We start from the raw sequence: 25,293 nt of genomic DNA, 5'->3' as shown, positions 1-25,293 counted from the left end.
GACTTGACTCTCATAAATACCAGGTATTTATTAATTGGTGGAAGCTCACTTGAATGAGTTCATATGGACAGAGTCATTTCTGTCACTTTGAAGGAAGTATACTGTAGGTAATGTATGTGTGTCAATGTCTTTAGTACTGTTTTACTCATTTTGGGTGATTGTCAATGGGTGTATACTGTACAGTATGTAGACTGTACTGTATTGATACGAGTCTCTTCACAAATCCATGAGTCCTGTCTTACTCCTCAGACCATAATCATCTCAGTCATCGTGGGTGGTGACATCCACGTGTGTGTAGCTCTTGTAGGCCTTCATGTTGCACTTCTGCAGCGTTACCCCCAGCTGCTTCCCGGGGCCCACCTCGTAGGTGTGGGGGAAGCTCTGACCCTGGGTCCTCTCGAACACCTCGTGGAGGGTCTGCTCCCACTTCACTGGCGACACCAGCTGCTTGGCCAGCTGCCTGCGCACGTGGCCCTCGTGCATGTAGCGCTTGGCGTCCACGTTGGAGTACACGTTGATCTCGGGCCGACGTACCTAAGTTGGGATGGGTAGAGAGACGGCTTTGGTAAAGGATTTTTCCACTCCTTTAAATTTATTTTGGCATTTATGGAGGGAAACTGTAAATGTTTTTAACCAGACTTATACAATTGACAATCTGTCTGTGGCCCATGTTAGGAATAAAATCTTGTAAACTCCACCATACTTCAACCAACACGACTGGAGATATTCTATACTTGATGTATGCTGTATATTGTAATGTCCTGGCTGCACAGTACATTGACCAACTGGAAATTGAAAGTATTTTATTGACTGATTGATGAAGTTCCGTACCTCCACCTGTCTGAGGACGTCTCTCAGGGGCTCGGTGGCAGACTCCATCAGCGCCGTGTGGAAGGCCACACTCACCGGGAGCGGCCGCGCACGCAGGAAGTGAAGTTTCCTCGATTTCTGTTGTAGGAAGTCCAGTGCCTGAGGGAGGGAGGACAGGAGGAAGTGTCTGACTCATTCCCAATGTCAATTCCACCCCTAGCCCCTTCCTCGAACCCATTTAGGTATATCTGAGAAGTAGGCCTATGGCCTGCTTGACTCTGATCTCAAATAAATGTGAGGTACGTAAAGCCAGGATGTTGTGGCCCAAGAGAGTGACCCAACTTAAAAGAATAATGGCTCCCCATCCATCCACTACCTCTTTGTGGCCGGCGATGACTCTCCCGTCCTGCAAACAGGCATGTTTGTACTTAGCCTGGGGCCGTCCCATTACCGACAGCATGCCGCTGGGGATCAGCTCTGACGCTTTCTGCATGGCCTCTGCTCGCACCTTCACCACATACAGCGCTGTAGGATGAAAGAGACAAAACTATGGCGACTTAGAATTGTTTACCGTCCGTTCATAATTAAGTATAGCACAGCATTGACTATTGAGGCTCACCTTCTGCGAAATCCATGGCACCAGAAAACACCAGGGCTGCAAACTCTCCCACACTAAATCCTGCAGCAGCCACACAATTCTCAATGGCCTTGAGATGGATGAGGTCGCATATGATGACAAGATGTTTGTAGAGAAATACAATAATATTATTGGTATAAAACATCAGGGTGTCTTAGGCTGTATAGTTAAACATATATTTAATGTATACTTTGCCATTAAATGCACACTTGTAACTATTTAAATAACATGCAACTCACACAGCATCGGCGCATAAGCGGCTACAGACATGGCAACTACTATGTGGCTTACCGCTGGATTTTCGTGGTTCAGCCTCTCCACAGCTGCCAGTGATGTGACAAACACTGCGGGCTGACAGTGGACTGTCTTCATCAATTCCTCCTCTGGTCCATCTAGGCACAGAGACAGCAAGTCGTAGCCCAGTATCTTCTGCGCGACGCCAAACATGTCCTTAACGTTTCTGTATTTCAGAAGCCCGCGACCCATACCCACGAACTGACTCCCCTGCCCGGGGAAGAGCAGCACAGAACACTCGCTCGGTTTCTTTTTGAGTCTCCGTTGCTCTTCCTCCGTGGGCTCATTCTCCAGGAGTTGGTCTTTGGTCTCGGGTGATGCTTGTGTCCCGTTCTGTGAGCCATGCTGATGGGGGTTGTTTGACACTTTCCTGCACAAGAAGGGAAATGACCTAAGCTCCGTTATTGAAGGATATCCTCATCATGTTGAGGAGAGTAGCGCCTCTCATGTTGACTGATAAACCTTTTCGCAGGACGACGACATTAATGTTAATAGTATTGCCACATGCAATCTCTAAATTTGGTGTCCACCGAAGCGGTTCGTAGGTATATAAAGTTCACGGAACTCATATTATACACTCCGTGAGACTATCATTTGGCGCCGGGCGCAGCCAAATTGTTTTGCAGAGAAAAATCGCGTTCAATTGACGTAGAACGACGTTCAGATTGCAGATTCACAAGAAATCACACAAAAACATCACAAGACGTCAAAAATACTCATAGAAATAGCAATCTTTAGTTAGAAATATTACAAGTGATTGTTTGAATATTTTCTCCGTTGCTTTGTAGACCTATTTACCTACACAAACAAATATGTTCAACTTTGTAGGCTATCGAAAAAACCGAGGTAAAGACAGTTACAGGTTGGCTATTCGCCTGTAGTTTTCCTTACGTCCACCAACAGCAGTTAGGGACCGTCAACATAGTGACAAATCAAGTTTTTCAAATTTCAATAGCTATTTAACCATTACTCCTACAACTTTCAAAACTTGTTCTAGCTAACCCGATGGCATAGACACACATTGCACACATTTATTTTTTGTCAATTTACATCTCGCACTATTTTAAATTATTTATTTACATTTTTGAATTTCAATAGCTCATTGGTCATATGACCTACTGGACTCAAACAAGGTTCAGAATGTCCACTGACTGCTCTTCTATATTGCACACCCTTTAGTTTGTCCATTTTCATCTCATAAGATTGTACATGAATTTTTCAAAATGTCAAATTTCAATAGCTCCTTGGTCATGTCACTTAGTGACTTCATACAAGGTTCAGAATGTCCACTGACTACCCTTCTATATTGCACACCCTTTAGTTTGTCCATTTTCATCTCACAAGATTTTACATTAATTTTTCAAAATGTATAATTTCAATAGCTCCTTGGTCATGTAACCTAGGGACTTCAAACAAGGTTGAGAATGTCTACTCAGTGGGCCTACACATTGCACACCCTTTAGTTTGTCCATTTTCATCTCACATGATTTTACATTAATTTTTCAAAATGTAAAATTTCAATGGCTCCTTGGTCATGTGACCTAGTGACTTCAAACATGGTGCAGAATGTACCCTTCTATATTGCACGCTCTTGTTTGTGTACTGTAAAATCACACGGTGTAATGTACATTTTTCAAAGTTTTACATTTCAATAGCTCCTTGGTCATGTCAATTACACACCTAAGAAGCGTGCAGTGGATATACACCCATATTGCATAACCTCTAGTTATGTGTCTTCTATATTGTTGTATATTAATATTAGTTTGACAATTAGGGGGTTCAGTCCAGTGTTGTGTTTACCCTTTTCTTTAATATTTATCTAAAATAATTGGTAGTTCTAAGTACTTATTTTCCCTGTTTTTTATTTTCCACAGTATTTCACAGCGGTACACAATAGGAGAGAGACAGATAATATCTCCTTTCATCATTAATATCAACCATAAAGGAAAAGGGTAAAGTACGAGAGTCATGCTATTAATTGTCCAAAGCAGGGATGGAGAGTGAGGTAGTGAGGTAGGCTGCAGTGGGTTTGCTGGTCAATACATATACTGAACATGTAACCACAGTAATGGTGGCCAGTAAATCAATGAATAAAAATTGAATATTGACAAATTAAACAGAAATTGTAGACCTTTAATCTTTTCCAACATGTCAACAGACACTTAACTTCAAATAAGTTTGAAACATTTCACAGTGTTAACTTTCTCTTTATCCCTGGTTGATGTACATGTCAGAGCCTCTTCAGTGTGGATGGGCTATAGCATACATTTTTGAACAACAAAGACAGCACTTCCAGTTTGTGTTATTTACTCTGTTGAACTCTTTTGTCTTCATTCCTAGTTATAGCACATGGAACCACCATTGGCATGCAAAACATTACATCTAAAACAAAACAAAGCGTAACATGTTAGAAATAATAACAAATATCAATGCAGTATGACAAATTAGCCATCCATTGTGTTATATAATAAATTGTCTTACATGCCGCCACTGTTGTCAAAAGATTATAAAGATTATAAACATGTTAAATAAAGTTACTAACCCAGTCAGTCTTTGGGCCACATCCAGGTTTTTTATCAGTGGAACTCTGAAATCATAGGCATGAACTGAACATATGGTTGTCCGACACGACTACATAAAAATAAAGAATTTACATTTACTTTGAATTGAATGTCATTACATACCAGACATTTTTTGTATGTCCTCAGCCATTTCTTTTCGCAGTTGCTCCATGTGTTTTTGAAGGTTCCATATCAATTTGGGAGGGGATGTTGGGGAAGTTCTGTGCAACTTCCTTTGCCATCTACACCAAAAAATAAAATAGAGTTTTTGACCTAATTGTCACATAACAGCTAACCATTCATTATTGAAAATATAACTATCAAACCTGCATTACAAAGACCCCACAGCTGAAGGTGTCCTGCTGCATGGTGTGAGTTATTTCCCCTCCTTTTCCACTTTATGTCCACCCAGTCGTCTTTTCCATGGCAGGATCTTCTCATTTTGAAAAATTCTCTTTTTTATGTAAACACAATGGAATTCTGATTAGTTATAGGCAAATGAATACACAAGCCAAATTTGTATGCTGTTTTCCTTATCACTATAATCTAGTAGTAATTTAGTAGTAGAGGTCATTTCCTTTATACCCCATTCTACACACAGCCTAAATTATAGGCACTGAACCATTTACAGGAGAATAATAAAAGTAGCATGTAGGATACAACCCGGTCACAGAGTGAATAAATGTAGAGCGTTTGTGGACTTTAAGAAAAAAATATTAAGTGACAGTTTCATCAGTACGTGCTTAAAGAAAGTCATATCACAAAGATCACAGATGACAGTGCCCACCAAATCTATGACAATAGAGAATGAATTGTAAGCACCAAAGTGTGTTTGTCAAAATAATATCTGAAAATCTCATTGTTGAACATAATACTTCTATTTGCAAAAGCAATTTATGATATATGCAGTTGAGGAATATTCCATGTGCCAACACTACATGTAGGACGGACATAAGACATTCCCATACAGAATATTTAACTGTATTTTATTTTTTATTTCACCTTTATTCAACCAACTAAGCCAGTTGAGAACAAGTTCTCATTTACAACTGCGATCTGGCCAAGAAAAAGCAAAGCAATGTGACACAAACAACAACACAGAGTTACACATGGAATAAACAAACATACAGTCTGTCACGTCCTGACCAGCAGATGGAGCTAGTGTTTTAGTTTTGGGGTCAGGACGTGGCATGTTTGTGTTGGTTAAATGTTGGGTGGATGATTGGGACTTCCAATTGAAGGCAGGTGTGTATAGTTGCCTTTGATTGGAAGTCCTATATAGGTGTGTGTGTTTTTCTTTGGGGTTGTGGGTGGTTGTTTTTTGCACTGCGTTTCTAGCCTGCAGAACTGTAGCTGTTGTTACTTTGTTTGAATTGTTAAGTGGATGCTTTACTCCTTTATTTTAATTAAAGATGAGTATTCACGTACCTGCTGCGCCTTGGTCCATTTCTACAGAAGACAACCGTTACACAGTCAATAACACAATAGAAAAAGTCTATATACAGTGTTTGCAAATGAGGTAAGATAAGAGAGGTAAGGAAATAAATAGGCCATAGCGGCGAAATAATTACAATTTAGCAATTAAACACTAGAGTGATAGATGTGCAGAAGATGAATGTGCAAGTATAGATACTATATATATATATATAAATAAAATAAATAACAATATGGGGATGAGGTAGTTGGATGGGTTATTTACAGATGGGCTATGTACAGGTGCAATGATCTGTAAGCTGCTATGATAGCTGATGCTTAAAGATAGTGAGGGAGATATGAATCTCCAGCTTCAGTAATTTTTGCAATACGTTCCAGTCATTGGCAGCAGAGAACTGGAAGGAAAGGCGGCCAAAGGAGGAATTGGCTTTGGGGGTGACCAGTGAAATACAGTGAGGGAAAAAAGTATTTGATCCCCTGCTGATTTTGTACGTTTGCCCACTGACAAGGAAATGATCAGTCTATAATTTTAATGGTAGGTTTATTTCAACAGTTAGAGACAGAATAACAACAAAATCCAGAAAAACATATGTCAAAAATGTTATAAAATGATTTGCATTTTAATGAGGGAAATAAGTATTTGACCCCTCTGCAAAACATGACTTAGTACTTGGTGGCAAAACCCGTGTTGGCAATCACAGAGGTCAGATGTTTCTTGTAGTTGGCCACCAGGTTTGCACACATCTCAGGAGGGATTTTGTCCCACTCCTCTTTGCAGATCTTATCCAAGTCATTAAGGTTTCGAGGCTGACGTTTGGCAACTCGAACCTTCAGCTCCCTCCACAGATTTTCTATGGCATTAAGGTCTGGAGACTGGCTAGGCCACTCCAGGACCTTAATGTGCTTCTTCTTGAGCCACTCCTTTGTTGACTTGGCCATGTGTTTTGGGTCATTGTCATGCTGGAATACCCATCCACGACCCATTTTCAATGCCCTGGCTGAGGGAAGGAGGTTCTCATCCAAGATTTGACGGTACATGGCCCCGTCCATCGTCCCTTTTTATGCGGTGAAGTTGTCCTGTCCCCTTAGCAGAAAAACACCCCCAAAGCATAATGTTTCCACCTCCATGTTTAACGGTGGGGATGGTGTTACATTTACATTTTAGTCATTTAGCAGACGCTCTTATCCAGAGCGACTTACAGTAGTGAATGCATAATTTTCATTTCATGCATTTTTTTTTGTACTGGCCCCCTGTGGGAATCGAACCCACAGCCCTGGCGTTGCACACACCATGCTGGCGTTGCAAACACCATGCTCTACCAACTGAGCCACAGTGGGGTCATAGGCAGCATTCCTCCTCCTCCAAACAAGGCGAGTTGAGTTGATGCCAAAGAGCTCCATTTTGGTCTCATCTGACCACAACACTTTCATCCAGTTGTCCTCTGAATCATTCAGATGTTCATTGGCAAACTTCAGACGGGCATGTATATGTGCTTTCTTGAGCAGGGGACCTTGCGGGCGCTGCAGGATTTCAGTCCTTCACGGCGTAGTGTGTTACCAATTGTTTTCTTGGTGACTATGGTCCCAGCTGCCTTGAGATCATTGACAAGATCCTCCCGTGTAGTTCTGGGCTGATTCCTCACCGTTCTCATGATCATTGCAACTCCACGAAGTGAGATCTTGCATGGAGCCCCAGGCCGAGGGAGATTGACAGTTCTTTTGTGTTTCTTCCATTTGCGAATAATCGCACCAACTGTTGTCACCTTCTCACCAAGCTGCTTGGCGATGGTCTTGTAGCCCATTCCAGCCTTGTGTAGGTCTACAATCTTGTCCCTGACATCCTTGGAGAGCTCTTTGGTCTTGGCCATGGTGGAGAGTTTGGAATCTGATTGATTGAATGATTGCTTCTGTGGACAGGTGTCTTTTATACAGGTAACAAGCTGAGATTAGGAGCACTCCCTTTAAGACTGTGCTCCCAATCTCAGCTCGTTACCTGTATAAAAGACACCTGGGAGCCAGAAATCTCTCTGATTGAGAGGGGATCAAATACTTATTTCCCTCATTAAAATGCAAATCAATTTATAACATTTTTGACATATGTTTTTCTGGATTTTTTTGTTGTTAATTCTGTCTTTCACTGTTCAAATAAACCTACCATTAAAATTATAGACTGTCCCTAGTCCACCTGGCCGTGCTGCTGCTCCAGTTTCAACTGTTCTGCCCTCAGCTATGGAACCCTGACCTGTTCACCGGACGTGCTTGTTGCACCCTCGACAACTACTATGATTATTATTATTTGACCATGCTGGTCATTTATGAACATTTTAACATCTTGACCATGTTCTGTTATAATATCCACCCGGCACAGCCGGAAGAGGACTGGCCACCCCTCATAGCCTGGTTCCTCTCTAGGTTTCTTCCTAGGTTTTTGCCTTTCTAGGGAGTTTTTCCTAGGGAGTTTTTCCTAGCCACTGTGCTTCTTTCACATGCATTGCTTGCTGTTTGGGGTTTTAGGCTGGGTTTCTGTACAGCACTTTGAGATATCAGCTGATGTACGAAGGGCTATATAAATAAATTTGATTTGATTTGATTTCTTTGTCAATGGGCAAACGTACAAAATCAGCAGGGGATCAAATACTTTTTTTCCCTCACTGTATACCTGCTGGAGCGCGTGCTACGGGTGGGTGCTGCTATGGTGACCTAAGCTGAGATAAGGCGGGGCTTTACCTAGCAAGGACTTATAGATGACCTGGAGCCAGTGGGTTTGGCGGCGAATATGAAGTGAGGGCCAGCCAACGAGAGCATACAGGTCGCAGTGGTGGGTAGTATATGGGGCTTTGGTGACAAAACGGATGGCACTGTGATAGACTGCTTCCAATTTGCTGAGTAGAGTGTTGGAGGCTATTTTGTAAATGACATCACCGAAGTCAAGGATCGGTAGGATAGTCAGTTTTACGAGGGTATGTTTGGCAGCATGAGTGAAGGATGCTTTGTTGCGAAATAGGAAGCCGATTCTAGATTTAATTTTGGATTGGAGATGCTTAATATGAGTCTGGAAGGAGAGTTTACAGTCTAACCAGACACCTAGGTATTTGTAGTTGTCCACATATTCTAAGTCAGAACCGTCCAGAGTAGTGATGCTAGTCGGGCAGGCAGGTGCGGGCAGTGATCGGTTGAAGAGCATGCTTTTAGTTTTACTTGCATTTAAGAGCAGTTGGAGGCCACGGAAGGAGAGTTGTATGGTTAGTTAACAGTGTCCAAAGAAGGGCCAGAAGTATACAGAATGGTGTCATCTGCGTAGAAGTGGATCAGAGAATCACCCGCCGCAAGAACGACATCATTGATGTATACAGAGAAAAGAGTCGACCCAAGAATTGAACCCTGTGGCACCCCCATAGAGACGGCCAGAGGTCCAGACAACAGGCTCTCCGATTTGACGCACTGAACTCTATCAGAGAAGTAGTTGGTGAACCAGGCGAGGCAGTCATTTGAGAAACCAATGCTGTTGAGTCTGCCGATAAGTTCCTAATTTCCCTGAAAAGTTGCATATCGCGGGGGCTATTCTATGCTAATGCAGTACGCCACAGGATGTTTTTGTGCTGGTCAAGGGCAGTCAGGTCTGGAGAGAACCAAGGGCTATATCTGTTCCTGGTTCTACATTTTTTGAATGGGGTATGTTTATTTAAGATGGTGAGGAAAGCACTTTTAAAAAATAACCAGACATCCTCTACTGACGGAATGAGGTCAATATCTTTCCAGGATACCCGGCCAGGTTGATTAGAAAGGCCTGCTCGCTGAAGTGTTTTAGGGAGTGTTTGACTGTGATGAGGGGTGGTAGTTTGACTGCGGACCCATTACGGACGCAGGCAATGAGGCAGTGATCGCTGAGATCCTGGTTGAAGACAGCAGAGGTGTATTTAGAGGACAGGTTGGTCAGGATGATATCTATGAGGGTGCCCAAGTTTACGGATTTGGGGTTGTACCTGGTAGGTTCCATGATAATTTGGGTGAGATTGAGGGCATCTAGCTTAGATTGTACAACGGCCGGGGTGTTAAGCATATCCCAGTTTAGGTCACCTAACAGTACAAACTCTGAAGATAAATGGGTGGCAATTAATTCACATATGGTGTCCAGGGCGCAGTTGGGGGCTGAGGGGGGTCTGTAACAAGCGGCAACAGTGAGAGACTTATTTCTGGAAAGGTGGATTTTTAAAAGTAGAAGCTCGAACTGTTGCAACTCCACCCCCTTTGGCAGTTCTTTCTTGGGGGAAGATGTGTACACAAACATAGAGGCATTTTTCAGCTATGATTTTACCACTCAGAATCCAGAATGGATATGACAATGTGGCCAGCACCCTTACAACAATCTACTTTTTGATCTTCTTGACTTCCTATCTGGTAAACTGCTACTATGTGTCAAGAAAAGAGCCCCAATTAGGGGTTAGTGTACTCCAGTAAAAAAGGGCTGGTTTAGATTAAAAGCTATTGCCCTGTGTCCCCGTTCATAGGGGCATGAGAGACTCGTCACTGGTAGAATTGAGTTGGCACTTTATTGGCCCACAGACCCACAGAGTTGAGGTTACTCATGGACAGTAATTAGTATTTTTTTGTTTGTTGCATTGATGCATTGTGTCTTCTAACTGTCCAGGAATAGGATCCAAAGTGTTAGGAAATATTTGTTTGCATAAATACAAAGGAGGATGTCTCTCCTCATACCTCTGGCACTTTAGTAAGACTGCCAGACTGTGGACCAGAGCCAATAAGGAGAGAATACATACAGGTCAATGGTGCCAATTGAAAGTCAAGGGGTGTGTCTGTGCCTTTTGGATTACTCTCTCTTTACAGAGAACACCTGTGGTTCAAGTCAAGAGCTACCCTTCCCCTTTTAGTCTGCTCTGCACATGTCTGAAAGTGACAGAACCAGCAGCCAAGAGAGTTTTTCACAGTATGTCATAAAACAGTATTACACTTATGAATGTATATAAAATGCTAATGTGTATTAGATCCAGTACAATGGAATAACTAAGACCTGAATTTGAATGCAGCGTGTTCCGATTCCTCCTTCTCTTTCTGTCCAGCAGGGTCAACCAAAAACACTTGGCCTGATGGTTCATGCAGATACTGGGGAAGCAATATAGAAATGTATTGATCCCTTAAATTATTTTACTATTAAATGACCCATATCATAACCCTCATACCTCTTCACAAAAATGTACCTAAATCAATTTTGGAAAAAGGATTTTACTCACAAAAGACGTAGGAATGTATTTTTCCAGTTAGAAATAGTAGGCCATACATCAAATAACTATTTTCATCAGAAAAACAAACCCTCAAATGTACTATTTTGTAAGTTGTCTGCAGGTGGCTTGTTGTGAACGCACTCAAATATCAAGTCATTATCAGATTATGGAAACTACGTTCTAAAACTCAACGTAGAAGGATTTGTCTTAATGTACAGTATATGAAAGTGACGCTATGAAAGGATTCTTTCACCTTATCAAGCTCACTCTGACTGACAAATCACTGCCTATTAATGTGATTAAAAAGAGCATATGAAACATTGTTTTTCATGAGGCCTACCTGTGCGCCTTCCTTTAAGCACCTCTGTTTGAACACCTCTCCTGTCCTTGATCCATACCACATACAGCCATTTGCGGATCTTTTCAGTGTCCATGTGAAAGATAGTTATTACGAGGCTGGAACATTTGTTAACTTCCCAAACATTTTTTAACACCCATGTCAAATGAAGGACTGCAAAGCTTACAGATTTAAATCTAATAGCATGATATGAAAGTAGACAAACAGAGTGTGCGATATGAAGGTATAGTCAGTGGACATTCTGAACCTTGTTTGAAGTCCCTAGGTCACATGACCAAGGAGCTATTGAAATTTTACATTTTGAAAAATTCATGTAAAATCTTGTGAGATGAAAATGGACAAACTAAAGGGTGTGCAATATAGAAGGGTAGTCAATGGACATTCTGAACCTTGTTTGAAGTCAGTAGGTCACATGATCAAGGAGCAATTGAAATTGTACATTTTGAAAAAGGAGCTATTGAAATTTGACATTTTGAAAAATTAATGTAAAATCTTGAGATGAAAATGGACAAACTAAAGGGTGTGCAATATAGAAGGGTAGTCAGTGGACATTCTGGACCTTGTTTGAGTCAAGTAGATCACATGACCAATGAGCTATTGAAATTCATATGTAAAAAAAAAAGTGTACTTTGTTTAAGCTCCCTAACTAATTCAATGAGGAATACAAAATGCTGCTCACATTTCCACATGTTTATTTGCTTTGGAAAGCTAATTAATGTCCAAATTGTGAAAATAAGACCTGTGCAATGTTGTGCGCAATTTTTCCAACATAATGACACTTATTTGGAGTCTGTGGCACAGGTGGTTTGAAAGCTATTGAGGTTTGAAAGCGCGAATATCCAACTTGAGACTGTCTTTACCTCGGTATCGAAAAAACATCAACCACTCGATATTCTGTATGATGTGTGATACTATATGTGACATATGTACATGAGTAAGACATGTATTTACATATATTTATTTAAAATATTAGTACATATATATTAGGCATCGGTATGGGTATATGTGAGCCACAGACGCATTTTTCAAAAGGATTTAAGACATTATTTCAAAGAGATTGAATTTCAAGAATAAAAAAATAAATAAATCAGCCTTTCTCTCATAATTAAACATTGTGCTGAATATTAGGCCTATTTCAAAAGGGGACATATTTGCGTGTCCCAATTTTTCCTGACATGACACTTTTCCCTTTCCTGACAAAAAATGGCATACGTGGGTTTATTAGACTGCCTTGTATCAAATGGAGACGAGAGCAATCACGTTGTTCACACACTACATACCAGTATGCACACTTCTTTTGTACAGAAATTCAAACCTGTCGTTTATTCTTGGTATTCTATCATTTACAATGACTGTTGTCCCCTAGCAAGATGGAAATCTGAACAGTCAGTTGGTTGATGAGGTGTTTCTCAATTCTTGAAGTAGTGTATAGGCTACTGGGTCCACCTTCCAAGAATCATAGTCCTCATCATTGGTCATGTTCATACGGAACGGAAGATTTTTTTGTGAAGGAAGAAACTAGAATTAGCATTCTTATTGCACAGGTAGTATCTCCTCGGTCAATACATTTTTTACAGATCCTACTCATCTCCTAGTCAGCACTACCATTGGTAGAGGTCGAGTTCCTCCCGACTACATTCCAGATCTTACAAAGCCTGGATTGGTATTTAACAGATCAGCTAAGCACCTCATATGATGTAGAAATCTGTGATGCCCGACTGTACAGTCGATGACGTGGCACGCAACCATTGATTGATGCAATGCAACACCTGCGCATCTAGTCGGGCAGGAACTCGGCCAGACTGTTGACATGTAAAACAACTGGGAAGGTTTGACATTGCAGCCGACAGCCGAATGACTGATCTGCAAAGATCCTTGCATCATAAATAACTACAATATTATTTGTAGATCAGTCAGTGAGTCACAATTTACCCATGACACATCACGATTCCCCAGGCTCTGACAGGGTGATAGCCTCCATCTGTTCCTGTAGTCCTTTCTCTTCTGTAGCCGATTGGCTCTCAAGTATTTGCTGAGTTTCTTGATTGGCTCTTGGTTGGAGTTTAGCGATAAACTCACTGCTGGCTAACGCCCCCTCCTGTTTCGGGCAGGTGATTTTCGCTGGCAACGATGATAACTTGTCTGTAGCAAAAGATATGGCATACCATATTTAGTATATTTTATTGACTGTCCATCAAATATGATTTCTTATTGTAGTATTTTTGTATTGCAACACACACACACAGAGAGAGAGAGAAATACATGGCAGAGCATTACCCCCAGGAGCGACGGGTTTCATTAGGCGGTTGAGCTGAACGTTCCAGTGTCGGACATGGATGCTGGCTTTACGAAGCTTCTCCTGAACTTCCTACAGACCCAGAGAGAAGGAAACAAGGACATGAGAACATACTGCTAGTTACAAAGTTGATGTCAGTTGCACTTTGTTTTACCATCTATCATTTACTAGCTGTTATTGACTTATAGGTGCCCTATGCAACAATTCCACCTGCAAATAATTCTATAAAACGTTTTCAATGTGGAAATTATGGCTGCCTAAAGTCCACTGTAGCTAGATTCCCACCTAAAAAGATCCTGAACAACAGCCTTATCCTGCTCTCCCCTCTTCTCCTCCACCTCTTATCTCCTCGCTCTCACCTCCAGGTGCTGGTGACTCCTCTCTCGGGTCTCTCGCAGGCTCTGGAGCTCCTGGGAGGCATAGTGGAGGGCAGAGGGGGCCGGCCGCTTTTCCTTAGCTCCGTTTGGGGCCTCCTCCGTGGGGCTGAAGTGGCGGGATGCCTCCTGCTGCTCCTGGAGGAGCAGACACTGCCTGCTCTTCTCCTCCTCTGCCTGCAGTGCCCTGGGAAAGGAGAGGAAGGAGGACAATGGTAGAGACAGTAGAAAGGGAGACAATGATAGATAGGAGAGAGGATGAGGGATATAAGGACACAGAAGACCATTCTACTGCAATAGACAGGGACGTTTGGTGATCTGATCTGTGTCTTTAGTCTTGCAGCCATGTGTGTGTGTGTGTGTGTGTGTGTGTGTGTGTGTGTGTGTGTGTGTGTGTGTGTGTGTGTGTGTGTGTGTGTGTGTGTGTGTAATTGCATGTGTGTGCCTGACTCTCTCCTCCATGTGGGCCTGTATCTCCGTGTTGAGATAAGTTTGCGTAGGCGTGTTACCCTTCTAGCTCCAGCCTGACTCTCTCTTCCTCCATGTGGGCCTGTATCTCTGTGTTGAGAGCAGCCTCCAGTTTCTGCTGGGTCAGCTCCAGCTCCTGGATCCTCTTTCTCTGCTGCTCGGCCTCCTTCTCCTTCTCTGCCATCTCAGCCTGCATGCTCTCCCGCAACTGGGGAACACACACATGCAGGCAATCAGGCACGTATACATGTACACCGAATGCACACGCGCGCGCGCACACACACACACACACACACACACACACACACACACACACACACACACACACACACACACACACACACACACACACACACACACACACATCTGGGGACACACTCACACAGGTGCACTAATTAACCTCATTCTTCAGTACATGATCTCACCTTCTCTGCCTCCTCTAGCTGTCTCTCCAACTCTCTCTGGACCTCCTTCTGTTGCTCCCTCTCTTTCTCCTCCTCCTCCCTGCGCCGTGCCTCCACCTCTCGCTGGTGCTGTGGGACACAAATACATCCTACATGTCATGTTAGGTACTGTATACTATGTATGCATTACCCCCTCTTTCCCCCCACTCATCATTTCTATCTCTCCTCTTTAATGCCTCACCTCTCCCTCCTGCTCACCTGAATAATACTCTCTATCTCCTGTCCTTGCCGTTCCTTTTCCCTCTCCAGATCTTGAATGGTAAGCTCTTCTGATTGGCTGCCGCGGCTGCTGCTGGTGCTCAGGCTGCGTTCCTGTTGACTCTGCTCGCGCTGGACCCGCCTCTTCAGCTTTAGTTCCTGGTGCAGGGAGGACTTGCGCTCACCCTGGAGACGGACGGCAGTCTGCAAGGCTGGGGAGAAAGAGGACACACACACACACACACACACACACACACACACACACACACACACACACACACACACACACACACACACACACACACACACACACACACACACACACACACAGGAGAATCAGAAAAAAGTGATGTTCCTTCCCTAATGCTTTTCAACCGAGGGGTCTCCCACGTGCCAACCAAATGTTTTAACCATTAGGTCAACAGGATATCCTCTTGGTCCAAGGATGACAATCAGGCTTGTGTCTCAGGCAGGGCGTTACACTTGTTCACATCCCCTCACCTTGGGTCCATTCCACCCTCTGTCTCTGGTCGGCGGCACTCATCTCATAGGTCTTGCTGGTGGTCTTCACACAAAAGAGACAACGCTTCCCATCCCTGTCTGGAATAGCCTAAGACAAAGAGAGGACAACTGGTGGTTGACTACCAGGGTGACATTGACTTATCAACACCCCAAGTTCCGCTCAGGTAATCCCAACCTTAAATGATCAGCATTAGCATCAGGCTCGCAACAGGTAACCCTCATTGACTCTTGTAATCCACATCCTAGTTCAAAATATAGGCCCAATGGTTCAGTTCTAGACAAGCTTGTATCTGTACCAATTCAAGCTAACCCTATGGTATTTTCAAATAAGGGGTTACCAACTGAGCATAGTGTGCTGATAATAGAGTCCGATATGAAATCCTGCAGCTGTGGCGTTGGACTGATTCATGTAAATGCCAGAAGTTTGATCTTGAACTCTGACCTCTCAAACCAATGTGGACATTCTGGTAATATCTGACACCACAAAAATGGAAGAGGGAAAGAGTAAGGAACTTGTCTGTCGGCCCTGCATTAATGACCAAAAGTGGTTAAAGCAAATTCTGATAAATAAAAAAGTATACCAGTTTCATTTAAGGACCAAAAATGGACAGCTGTGCCATACAGATTGCCAAATAGTTGGGAAGTGATTTTCGATATATACCAATTCCATGGCACATGGTTTATGAACTGATACACAAAACGACGCCGGATTCAAAACGTAAAATTATTCCATTTAAATTATTATACAAAATTCTTGCAACCAATTACATTTTATATATATATATATATATATATATATATATATATATATATATATATATAGGGGATAAAACCATCCCAGCGCTGCAGATTTTGCAGCGAAAAGACAGAATCATTAGATCATTTGTTTTGGTACTGTCCATATGTGGCTTGTTTTTGGTCACCGGTTCAGGAATGGCTAAATAATTGCAACATTTACCTGGAGCGAACTCTGCAAATAGCACTGCTGGGTGATTTGAAAAGTCATAGACAATCAATAATATAATAACACTTTTAGCAACAAAAAAATGCTAGATCAGGCATCTTGCAGTTGGTTCAATAACTATCTAATGGACAGGACACAACTTGTACTGACGGTATCAAATCTAGCTTCCTCAATATTATGAAAGGTTTACCGCAGGGGTTGATTTTTGGCCCTGTTCTCTTCACTATTTGTACAAATAATATTGGTCTATCTGTTAAAACCTGTAACATTCATCTCAATGCGGATGATACAGTTATTTACTCCTGTTCCCCCTCTTAACAGCAAGCCATTCATAACCTTCAGCATGGTTTTGACTCCATTCAAAAATTGCTTACTGATCTTAAACTAGTGCTAAATGCTAATAAAACCACGTTTGTTGTTCTCCAGGTCTCGTAATATTAACTTTGAGGACCTACATATTTGCACATTGAAGGGAGTGTTTGGATTGATGATAAGCTGCCTTTTAAAACACACATTGAAAAACTGACAAGAAAGTTGAGAATTAAGATTTGATTTCTATAAAAGAAACCATCCTGCCTCACTTTGGAAAGTAGAAGGAAGATTGTTCAAGCAACGCTTCTCCCAGTACTTGATTATGGTGATGTAATCTACAGTCGTGGCCAAAAGTTGAGAATGACACAAATATTAATTTTCACAAAGTCTGCTGCCTCAGTTTGTATGATGGCAATTTGCATATACTCTAGAATGTTATGAAGAGTGATCAGATTAATTGCAATTAATTGCAAAGTCCCTCTTTGCCATGCAAATGAACTGAATCCCCCCAAAAACCTTTCCACTGCATTTCCCTGCCACAAAAGGACCAGCTGACATCATGTCAGTGATTCTCTCGTTAACACAGGTGTGAGTGTTGACAAGGACAAGGCTGGAGATCACTCTGTCATGCTGATTGAGTTCGAATAACAGTCTGGAAGCTTCAAAAGGAGGGTGGTGCTTGGAATCATTGTTCTTCCTTTGTCAATCATGGTTACCTGCAAGGAAACATGTGCCGTCATCATTGCTTTTCACGAAAAGGGCAAAGCAAGGATATTGCTGCCAGTAAGATTGCACCTAAATCAACCATTTATCGGATCATCAAGAACTTCAAGGAGAGTGGTTCAATTGTTGTAAAGAAGGCTTCAGGGTGCCCAAGAAAGTCCAGCAAGTGCCAGGACCGTCTCCTAAAGTTGATTCAGCTGCGGGATCGGGGCACCACCAGTACAGAGCTTGCTCAGGAATGGCAGCAGGCAGGTGTGTGTGCATCTGCACGCACAGTGAGGCGAAGACTTTTGGAGGATGGCCTGGTGTCAAGAAGGGCAGCAAAGAAGGCACTTCTCTCCAGGAAAAACATCAGGGACAGACTGATATTCTGGAAAAGGTACAGAGATTGGACTGCTGAGGACTGGGGTAAAGTTATTTTCTCTGATGAATCCCCTTTCCGATTGTTTGGGGCATCCGGAAAAAAGCTTGTACTACCATCAGTCCTACCATCCAGTCCTGTGTCATGCCAATAGTAAAGCATCCTGAGACCATTCATATGTGGGGTTGCTTCTCAGCCAATGGAGTGGGCTCACTGACAATTTTGCCTAACACAGCCATGAATAAAGAATGGTACCAACACATCCTCTGAGAGCAACTTCTCCCAACCATCCAGGAGCAGTTTGGTGAGGAACAATGCCTTTTCCAGCATGATGGAGCACCTTGCCATAAGGCAAAAGTGATAACTAAGTGGCTCGGGGAACAAAACATCGATATTTTGGGTACATGGCCAGGAAACTCCCCAGACCTTAATCCTATTGAGAACTTGTGGTCAATCCTCAAGAGGCGGGTAGACAAACAAAAACCCACAAATTCTGACAAACTCCAAGCATTCATTATGGAAGAATGGGCTGCCATCAGTCAGGATGTGGCCCAGAAGTTAATTGACAGCATGCCAGGGCGGATTTCAGAGGTCTTGAAAAAGAAGGGTCAACACTGCAAATATTGACTCTTTGCATCAACTTCATGTAATTGTCAATAAAAGCCTTTGACACTTATGAAATGCTTGTAATTATACTTCAGTATTCCATAGTAACATCTGACAAAAAATATCTAAAGACACTGAAGCAGCAAACGTTGTGGAAATTAATATTTGGGTCATTTTCAAAACTTTTGGCCACGACTGTACATGCATGTGGCAGCCTCTGCTTTAAAAGCTTTCAGCGCTTTGTTTTATCACAATGTTCCGTACACATCACTGCATTTTGTATAGTTCTGTTGGCTGGGAGTCTCTAACTACCAGAAGGGTCCAGCACTGGCTACTTTTTGTACATAAAGCGGTTCTTCAGAGACTCCCCCCACTACATCAGCTCACGTATTAACTGAAGATCCAGCCATATTCAGACTCGCTCTCTGGACTGACTGCTTCTGGAGGTCCAGCTCATGGAATAGCCTTCAGGTCACCTTGAAATTAGACTTACTGCTCTCCATTGGACAGCTTAGATGGAGTTTAAGGGAGGTGATGTGAGAGTTATGTCTGTTTTGATTAATCCTGTTTTATTTATTGTATTGATATTAAGTATTGTATGTTTATGTTCACAGGGATCCCTTGCAAATTAGACCCTGGTCTCAATGGTGACCCACCCTGTAGAAATAAAAGTTGAATAAAAAATACAAAACATGACCAAAAGTATGTGGACACCTGCTCATCGAACATCTCATTGCAAAATCACGGGCATTAATATGGATTTGGTCCCCCCTTTGCTGCTATAACAGCCTTCTCTCTTCTAGGAAGGCTTTCCACTAGATGTTGGAACATTGCTGCAGGGACTTGCTTCCATTCAGCCAGAAGAGCAGGTCAGGCACCGATGTTGGGTGATTAGGCCTGGCTCGCAGTCGGCATTCCAATTCATCACAACGGTGTTCGATGGGCTTGAGGTCAGGGCTTTGTGCAGGCCAGTCAAGTTATTCTACATCGATTTTGACAAACCATTTCTGTATGGACCTAGCTTTGTGCACAGCGGCATTGTCATGCTGAAACATGAAAAGGGCCTTCCCCAAACTCTTGCCACAAAGTTCGAAGCACAGAATCGTCTAGAATGCCATTGTATGCTGTAGCGTTAAGATTTCCTTTCACTGGAACTAAGGGGCCAAGCCCGAACCGTGAAAAACAGCCCCAGACCATTATTCCCCCTCCACCTAACTTTACAGTTGGCACTATGCATTTGGGTAGGTAGCGTTCTCCTGGCATCTGCCAAACTGTCAGACTGCCAGATGGTGAAGTATAATTAATCCCTCCAGAGAACGCGTTTCCACTGCTCCAGAGTCCAGTGGCGGCGAGTTTTACACCACTCCAGCCGACCCTTGGCATTGCGCGTGGTGATCTTAGGCTTGTGTGTGGCTGCCCGGCCATGGAAACCCATTTCATGAAGCTCCAGCAAACAGTTATTGTACTGATGTTGCTTCCAGAGGCAGTTTAGAACTCGGTAGTGAGTGTTGCAACTGAGGACAGCCGATTTTTTTGTACCTGGCGGTCCCGTTCTGTGAACTTGTGTGGCCTACCACTTTGCGGCTGAGCTGTTCTTGCTCCTAGACGTTTCCACTTCACAATAACAGCACTTACAGTTTACCGGGGCAGCTCTAGCAGGGCAGAAATTTGACAAACTGACTTGTGCCAAGTTGAATGTCACTGAGCACTTCAGTAAGGTCATTCCACTGCCAATGTTTGTCTATGGAGATTGCATGGCTGTGTGCTCGATTTTATACACCGGTCAGCAACGGGTGTGGCTGAAATAGCCAAATCCACTAATTTGAAGGGGTGTCCACATACTTTTGTATATATATTGTACTTCTCAGTCTCAGGTACACAGTAGCGATTCACTCAGCCATTAGCAAAAACATTAAATTATCCTAGCCAAGATTTTTTTCTACCGGTTTTGTGGATTGAAAGATGAACCAGAATAACAAGATTACCTCCACAACACAATTCTGGTCCAATAGAATCTCTCCCTTCTTGTCTTTCAGGTCCTCGCTGGCGTAGTAGGACATGAAGGATGGCCTGAGTACAAACCAACGCTCCATCCAGTTCCTGCGCACATGTCCCTTTTTCCACATGTAACCCTGTGAGAGAGAGAGAGACAGACAGAGAGAGAGAGGGAGAGAAATCGATCATTGTCCCTGTAATATGAATTTAATTCAGCGCAAACACACATATACACACACACACATAAAAACAGCCCACACACACAGCCCCACCAGGGGCCACATCCATACAGTCCCACCAACTCACCCTCTTGAGGACGTTGTGGTACATCTCCAAGAAGACCTGGTCCAGAGCCAGACTGAAGGCACCTGCATTGCTGACCCTCAGCAGCCTCCCGGCGCCCATGTGATCCAGGAACACCCACACCGACATGCCCTCCTCCTGGACAGAGGCATCCTGGGATAGCAGGTCCTCCAGGGGCTTGCCGTCCCACTCCTGGTTCATCGCAGTGGAGATTTTCTTCAGCAGGTACTCCACCTACGTGTGTGTGTGCGTTACAAGTCAGAAAATATCTTTATCCTTCAATGGCTCAATTTGCTGGGACCCATATTCAGAAAGTGATCTAGTAAAGGGGTAATGCTTTGGTCAGCAAGTTGCAACACATCTTCATAAAGCCTGCAGATGTTATCAACAGGAAACCAAACCTCCCTCCTATTGGTTTATTCTACTCTGACTTCCTGCTTAGGGGGAGGAGAACAGGAAGTAAAGACCTAGAGTAGAGATATTTTAGCAAATGCACAGGAGGATGGTGGCACCATAAGGGGCTAATCGATAAACATACAGTTTGTATACTGCAAGCGTCAAAGCACACTGTGTAGTCAAAATGGCCACTGGACTGCATAACTACGACTATTTTCTTACTGTTTATATACAATACTGTATGGGTGTCTATTAACCCTCTATTTCTCCCTCCCTCTTCAGCTCTCCTCCGTTCCCACTTCTCTCTCTTTTTCAGATGAACTATTTCCTCTCTACCTGTACATCTCTTTTTCTCTCTGAAAGATACTATCTGGCTTTATATTTAAATGTGCCAGTGGAGGTCAGTCTCTCCCTGGCCCCCTCATCCCTCCAACCCCCTCACCTCCTGTGGAATCATGATGAGTGGGTAGTGGTCCTCCGACAGCAGGTTGAAGAGACAGAAAAGTTTGAAGCAGTCTCTCAGGGAGCACAGCAGCCCCCCCTGGCCGCTGGTAGGTCTGTAGTTTTTCTTCATGGTCATCATCCAGCACAGGTCGTCAAACGTCTCCTTGTCGTATGCACCCTCTTTGACCTGGGTGCAGCACACCAGGGGTTCATTCGTTCATTAGTACTGGTAAAGAGTTTTAGATGTTAAACGGATAGTTCACCCAAATGACTAAATGACATATTGGTTTCAATACCCTGTGAGCAGTCCATGGACAAGGTAACACAGCAATGCATGCTTCGGTTTTGCTCACAGGTTAAGGAAACCAATATGTAATTTTGGGTGAACTAAGATCAAGATCAAGTGCAATTAATCTCCTGAATGGACTGGAATTCACTCATCTCAAGGTGAAAATCCTCAATTGAGTATGATGGGATGGTTACCTTGGCCAGTATGCATTTGTTGAGGTAGTTTACCTTGGCCAGTATGTATTTGTTGAGGTAGTTTACCTTGGCCATTATGTATTTGTTGAGGTAGTTTACCTTGGCCAGTATGTATTTGTTGAGGTAGTTTACCTTGGCCAGTATGTATTTGTTGAGGTAGTTTACCTTGGCCAGTATGTATTTGTTGAGGTAGTTTACCTTGGCCAGTATGTATTTGTTGAGGTAGTTTACCTTGGCCAGTATGTATTTGTTGAGCTAGTTTACCTTGACCAGTATGTATTTGTTGAGGTAGTTTACCTTGGCCAGTATGCATTTGTTAAGGTAGTTTACCTTGGCCAGTATGTATTTGTTGAGGTAGTTTACCTTGGCCAGTATGTATTTGTTGAGGTAGTTTACCTTGGCCAGTATGTATTTGTTGAGGTAGTTTACCTTGGCCAGTATGTATTTGTTGAGGTAGTTTACCTTGGCCAGTATGTATTTGTTGAGGTAGGGCATGTAGCCATGGTTTGACACCGGTCCATTGTCATCGTCTTGGAAGTGTTCCTCCAGTGCCACAGGGTCGTGAGGGATGTTCAACACCGTGTACAGGTTGTGGGAGAGAACCTGCGACATGTGCGCACACACACACAAAAATGAAGAAAATGCCTGTGTCAAAGGGAGATTCTCGATTGGTTCGCTCAACTCCTCTGTCCTCAGTTTTCCTCTCCTAGGCCTCCTTTTGAAAAAGCTCAAGGGTAACCGAGGAGAAGAAATGCAGAAACAATAAGTTTGAATTAAATTAGACTCTCTTCATTTGCTCGTCATCATGTAAATGACATTTCCTGGGGTGGAATCCCAAATTAAATGTGTAAAGTATTAAAAAGACATGTAGCTAGTTGTGCTAGACATTTTATAGACAAAATAATATGTAGCATACAGTTTTTAAATGTGCATACTTATCTCCTCCAAGAAAACAACAGCTGATTTAAAGGGGGTGTGGCGGATTTCAAAACTCTTCTGCGAAGGATACTCGCGCTTCCTCGGCGGGAGGACGTTATCGAGGACGCGAGGACACTCCTCCGTTTGAAACTAATTGACACTATCTTGACCACTCTACAACTTAGCGGTTTCCGGGTCACCAAGGAGAGAGGACGGAGGATTCGAGGAGAGGATGGTCTTTTGGCCAAATGATAATCTCCCAAAAATGACCCTTTAAATGTATTATGTTACTGTCAATATTACATCTACTATTCCTATATTTATATACAGTATGTAAGTGGTTACTGAAATAGTTCACAACTTCGAATCATCTCAAATCATATTGAAAAACAGAGGTCAATTATAAAAACCAAAGCAAGCAGTGTAAACAACATTGCAGGCCTCTGTTGACTGACTGACTGACTGACACACACACACACACACACACACACACACACACACACACACACACACACACACACACACACACACACACACACACACACACACACAACACAGAGCCCCCTCAGTGTGAGCATGTCTGGACACCTTCCTGCTATTTCCTGGGATTCTCACCAAAGGGAGAACACAACTTGTTTGAACTCGACAGGCCAGAGACTGAGTGAAGGGGAAGATGACTGGGGAAGATGTCTGAACACACAGCACCATCTGTTTCTGTTGTACAGTAAACTCTGATATGTTGTCATGTGTACAGGTTGACTGCAGTAAAGGGAGAGGGCCAGTCCTGGACTTTAAAACGAGGGCATAGGTGACTATCGACTGACTTTAATGCTCCCATTTCTGTGTGTATGCTGCCGCTGTTGTGATTACTCACTGAAATAGGGTTTCATGGATACACACTCATGAGGGTGTATCCATGTGTTAAATTCACCAATGTATCCAAATTGTGTTAGTGAGAATGTTTTCATGTGCATGTTTCTAATACTGAGCAGTATTCCTGCATGATCCATGCAAATTATTATTTTTACTGGTGGACTGTTAACTTTATAAATGGCATACATCCCTAGATTCAAGCTGAATAATGTATTATAGCCTAATATAACAACTTGTAAGAGGCTAACAATGTATTTTTTAAGGCTATCTTGATCTGATCTTCAAACCTCAAAACGTTTGTTTATAAGGTTATCTAAACAAACGATGATATGGATATTATTATGTGAATTGTAGACTATGAGTAACAAGCTGGCGCCATAGGCACAGAAGCAATTCAACACCCATTTCCTGATTATAAAGCTCAGCACTTGGAAATATTACACTTCAAATCTAACCTTCAGCTGGGACTTCGATACTTTGCCGCATTTCTCCATGTCCAGCGATGTGAACGCGTACCAGATGGACTTGAGTAGTTCGGATTGCAGTTCCATTGTGGAGACAGACGTCTTCGCGTCTACATTCCGAGGCGAGTGGAGTTGCGCACAGCAGTGATAAGTATTGCAAACTGAAGTGGAAGCACTTAACGAGAAGGCGAACAGGACACGATAAGAAAAGGGGTGGAGAAGAAAGGAACAATTATGTAACGAAAGTAAAATACTATATGCATATAATATTATAATTATAATAAAAATAAATACTTAATAAAAATGTATAAACCACAATATAATATCAATATTTCACTTTTCATATTTGGATTCATATAGGGTACTAATAGCCTACCTTATAAACCTATAATTATGTTTTAGGTCAATCAAAGTTAAAACTTCGAATGACTTTGGAAAACTCTGGCATCCTTGTAAATTATTGACCTCTCTCTTTCAAGTGGGTGGTGGTAAATTAACCCCAGCTCTTGGTTGATGTCACTGATATACCTACGCGATATGTGTATTTCTTTTCCCCAACGCAGCTAAGACAAAACCATGTTCCGTTATTCAGAGAGGCGTTCTACTACGCTCCCAGCGCAGAGACAGTGACCTTCCAAGGTAAGGATGGAAAGTGTAATTTAACAATTGCCTGCCTACCGTAATGCAGACCTATTATTATCATATTTGGTAACATTTGCCCATGTATTTCAATGAGTTGTAAAAATGTCTCAGAGAACTCTGCTGAATTCCTCAATTGAAGGTCAGCTAAATTAA

The 25,293-nt window shown here is 42.6% G+C and overlaps 2 protein-coding genes across 2 annotated transcripts; both read right to left on the bottom strand.

The window, feature by feature from the left end:
- Positions 1-3: 3 nt before the first annotated feature.
- On the bottom strand, positions 4-2,588 carry LOC106576431 (malonyl-CoA-acyl carrier protein transacylase, mitochondrial). Its single transcript, XM_045699991.2, has 5 exons — positions 1,739-2,588; positions 1,430-1,517; positions 1,187-1,335; positions 832-969; positions 4-534 (listed from the first exon to the last, which is right to left on the bottom strand). The coding sequence occupies exons 1-5, from the start codon at positions 1,931-1,933 to the stop codon at positions 262-264; spliced, it is 843 nt and encodes a 280-aa protein (XP_045555947.2). The 5' UTR covers positions 1,934-2,588; the 3' UTR covers positions 4-261.
- Positions 2,589-12,276: 9,688 nt separating this feature from the next.
- Positions 12,277-24,674, bottom strand: LOC106576376 (differentially expressed in FDCP 6 homolog). The gene is made up of 12 exons (XM_014153516.3): positions 24,490-24,674; positions 22,706-22,846; positions 21,759-21,947; positions 20,924-21,154; positions 20,608-20,754; positions 15,636-15,744; positions 15,135-15,346; positions 14,898-15,005; positions 14,514-14,680; positions 13,990-14,191; positions 13,612-13,702; positions 12,277-13,476 (listed from the first exon to the last, which is right to left on the bottom strand). The coding sequence occupies exons 1-12, from the start codon at positions 24,583-24,585 to the stop codon at positions 13,277-13,279; spliced, it is 1,893 nt and encodes a 630-aa protein (XP_014008991.1). The 5' UTR covers positions 24,586-24,674; the 3' UTR covers positions 12,277-13,276.
- Between the last annotated feature and the right edge of the window lie 619 nt (positions 24,675-25,293).

Source organism: Salmo salar, chromosome 17, assembly GCF_965601325.2.
Source record: "Salmo salar chromosome 17, fSalSal1, whole genome shotgun sequence".
Taxonomy (NCBI): Eukaryota; Metazoa; Chordata; class Actinopteri; order Salmoniformes; family Salmonidae; genus Salmo; species Salmo salar.
Note: the sequence above shows the minus strand (reverse complement) of the source record. Positions and strands in the feature narration are given on the sequence as shown.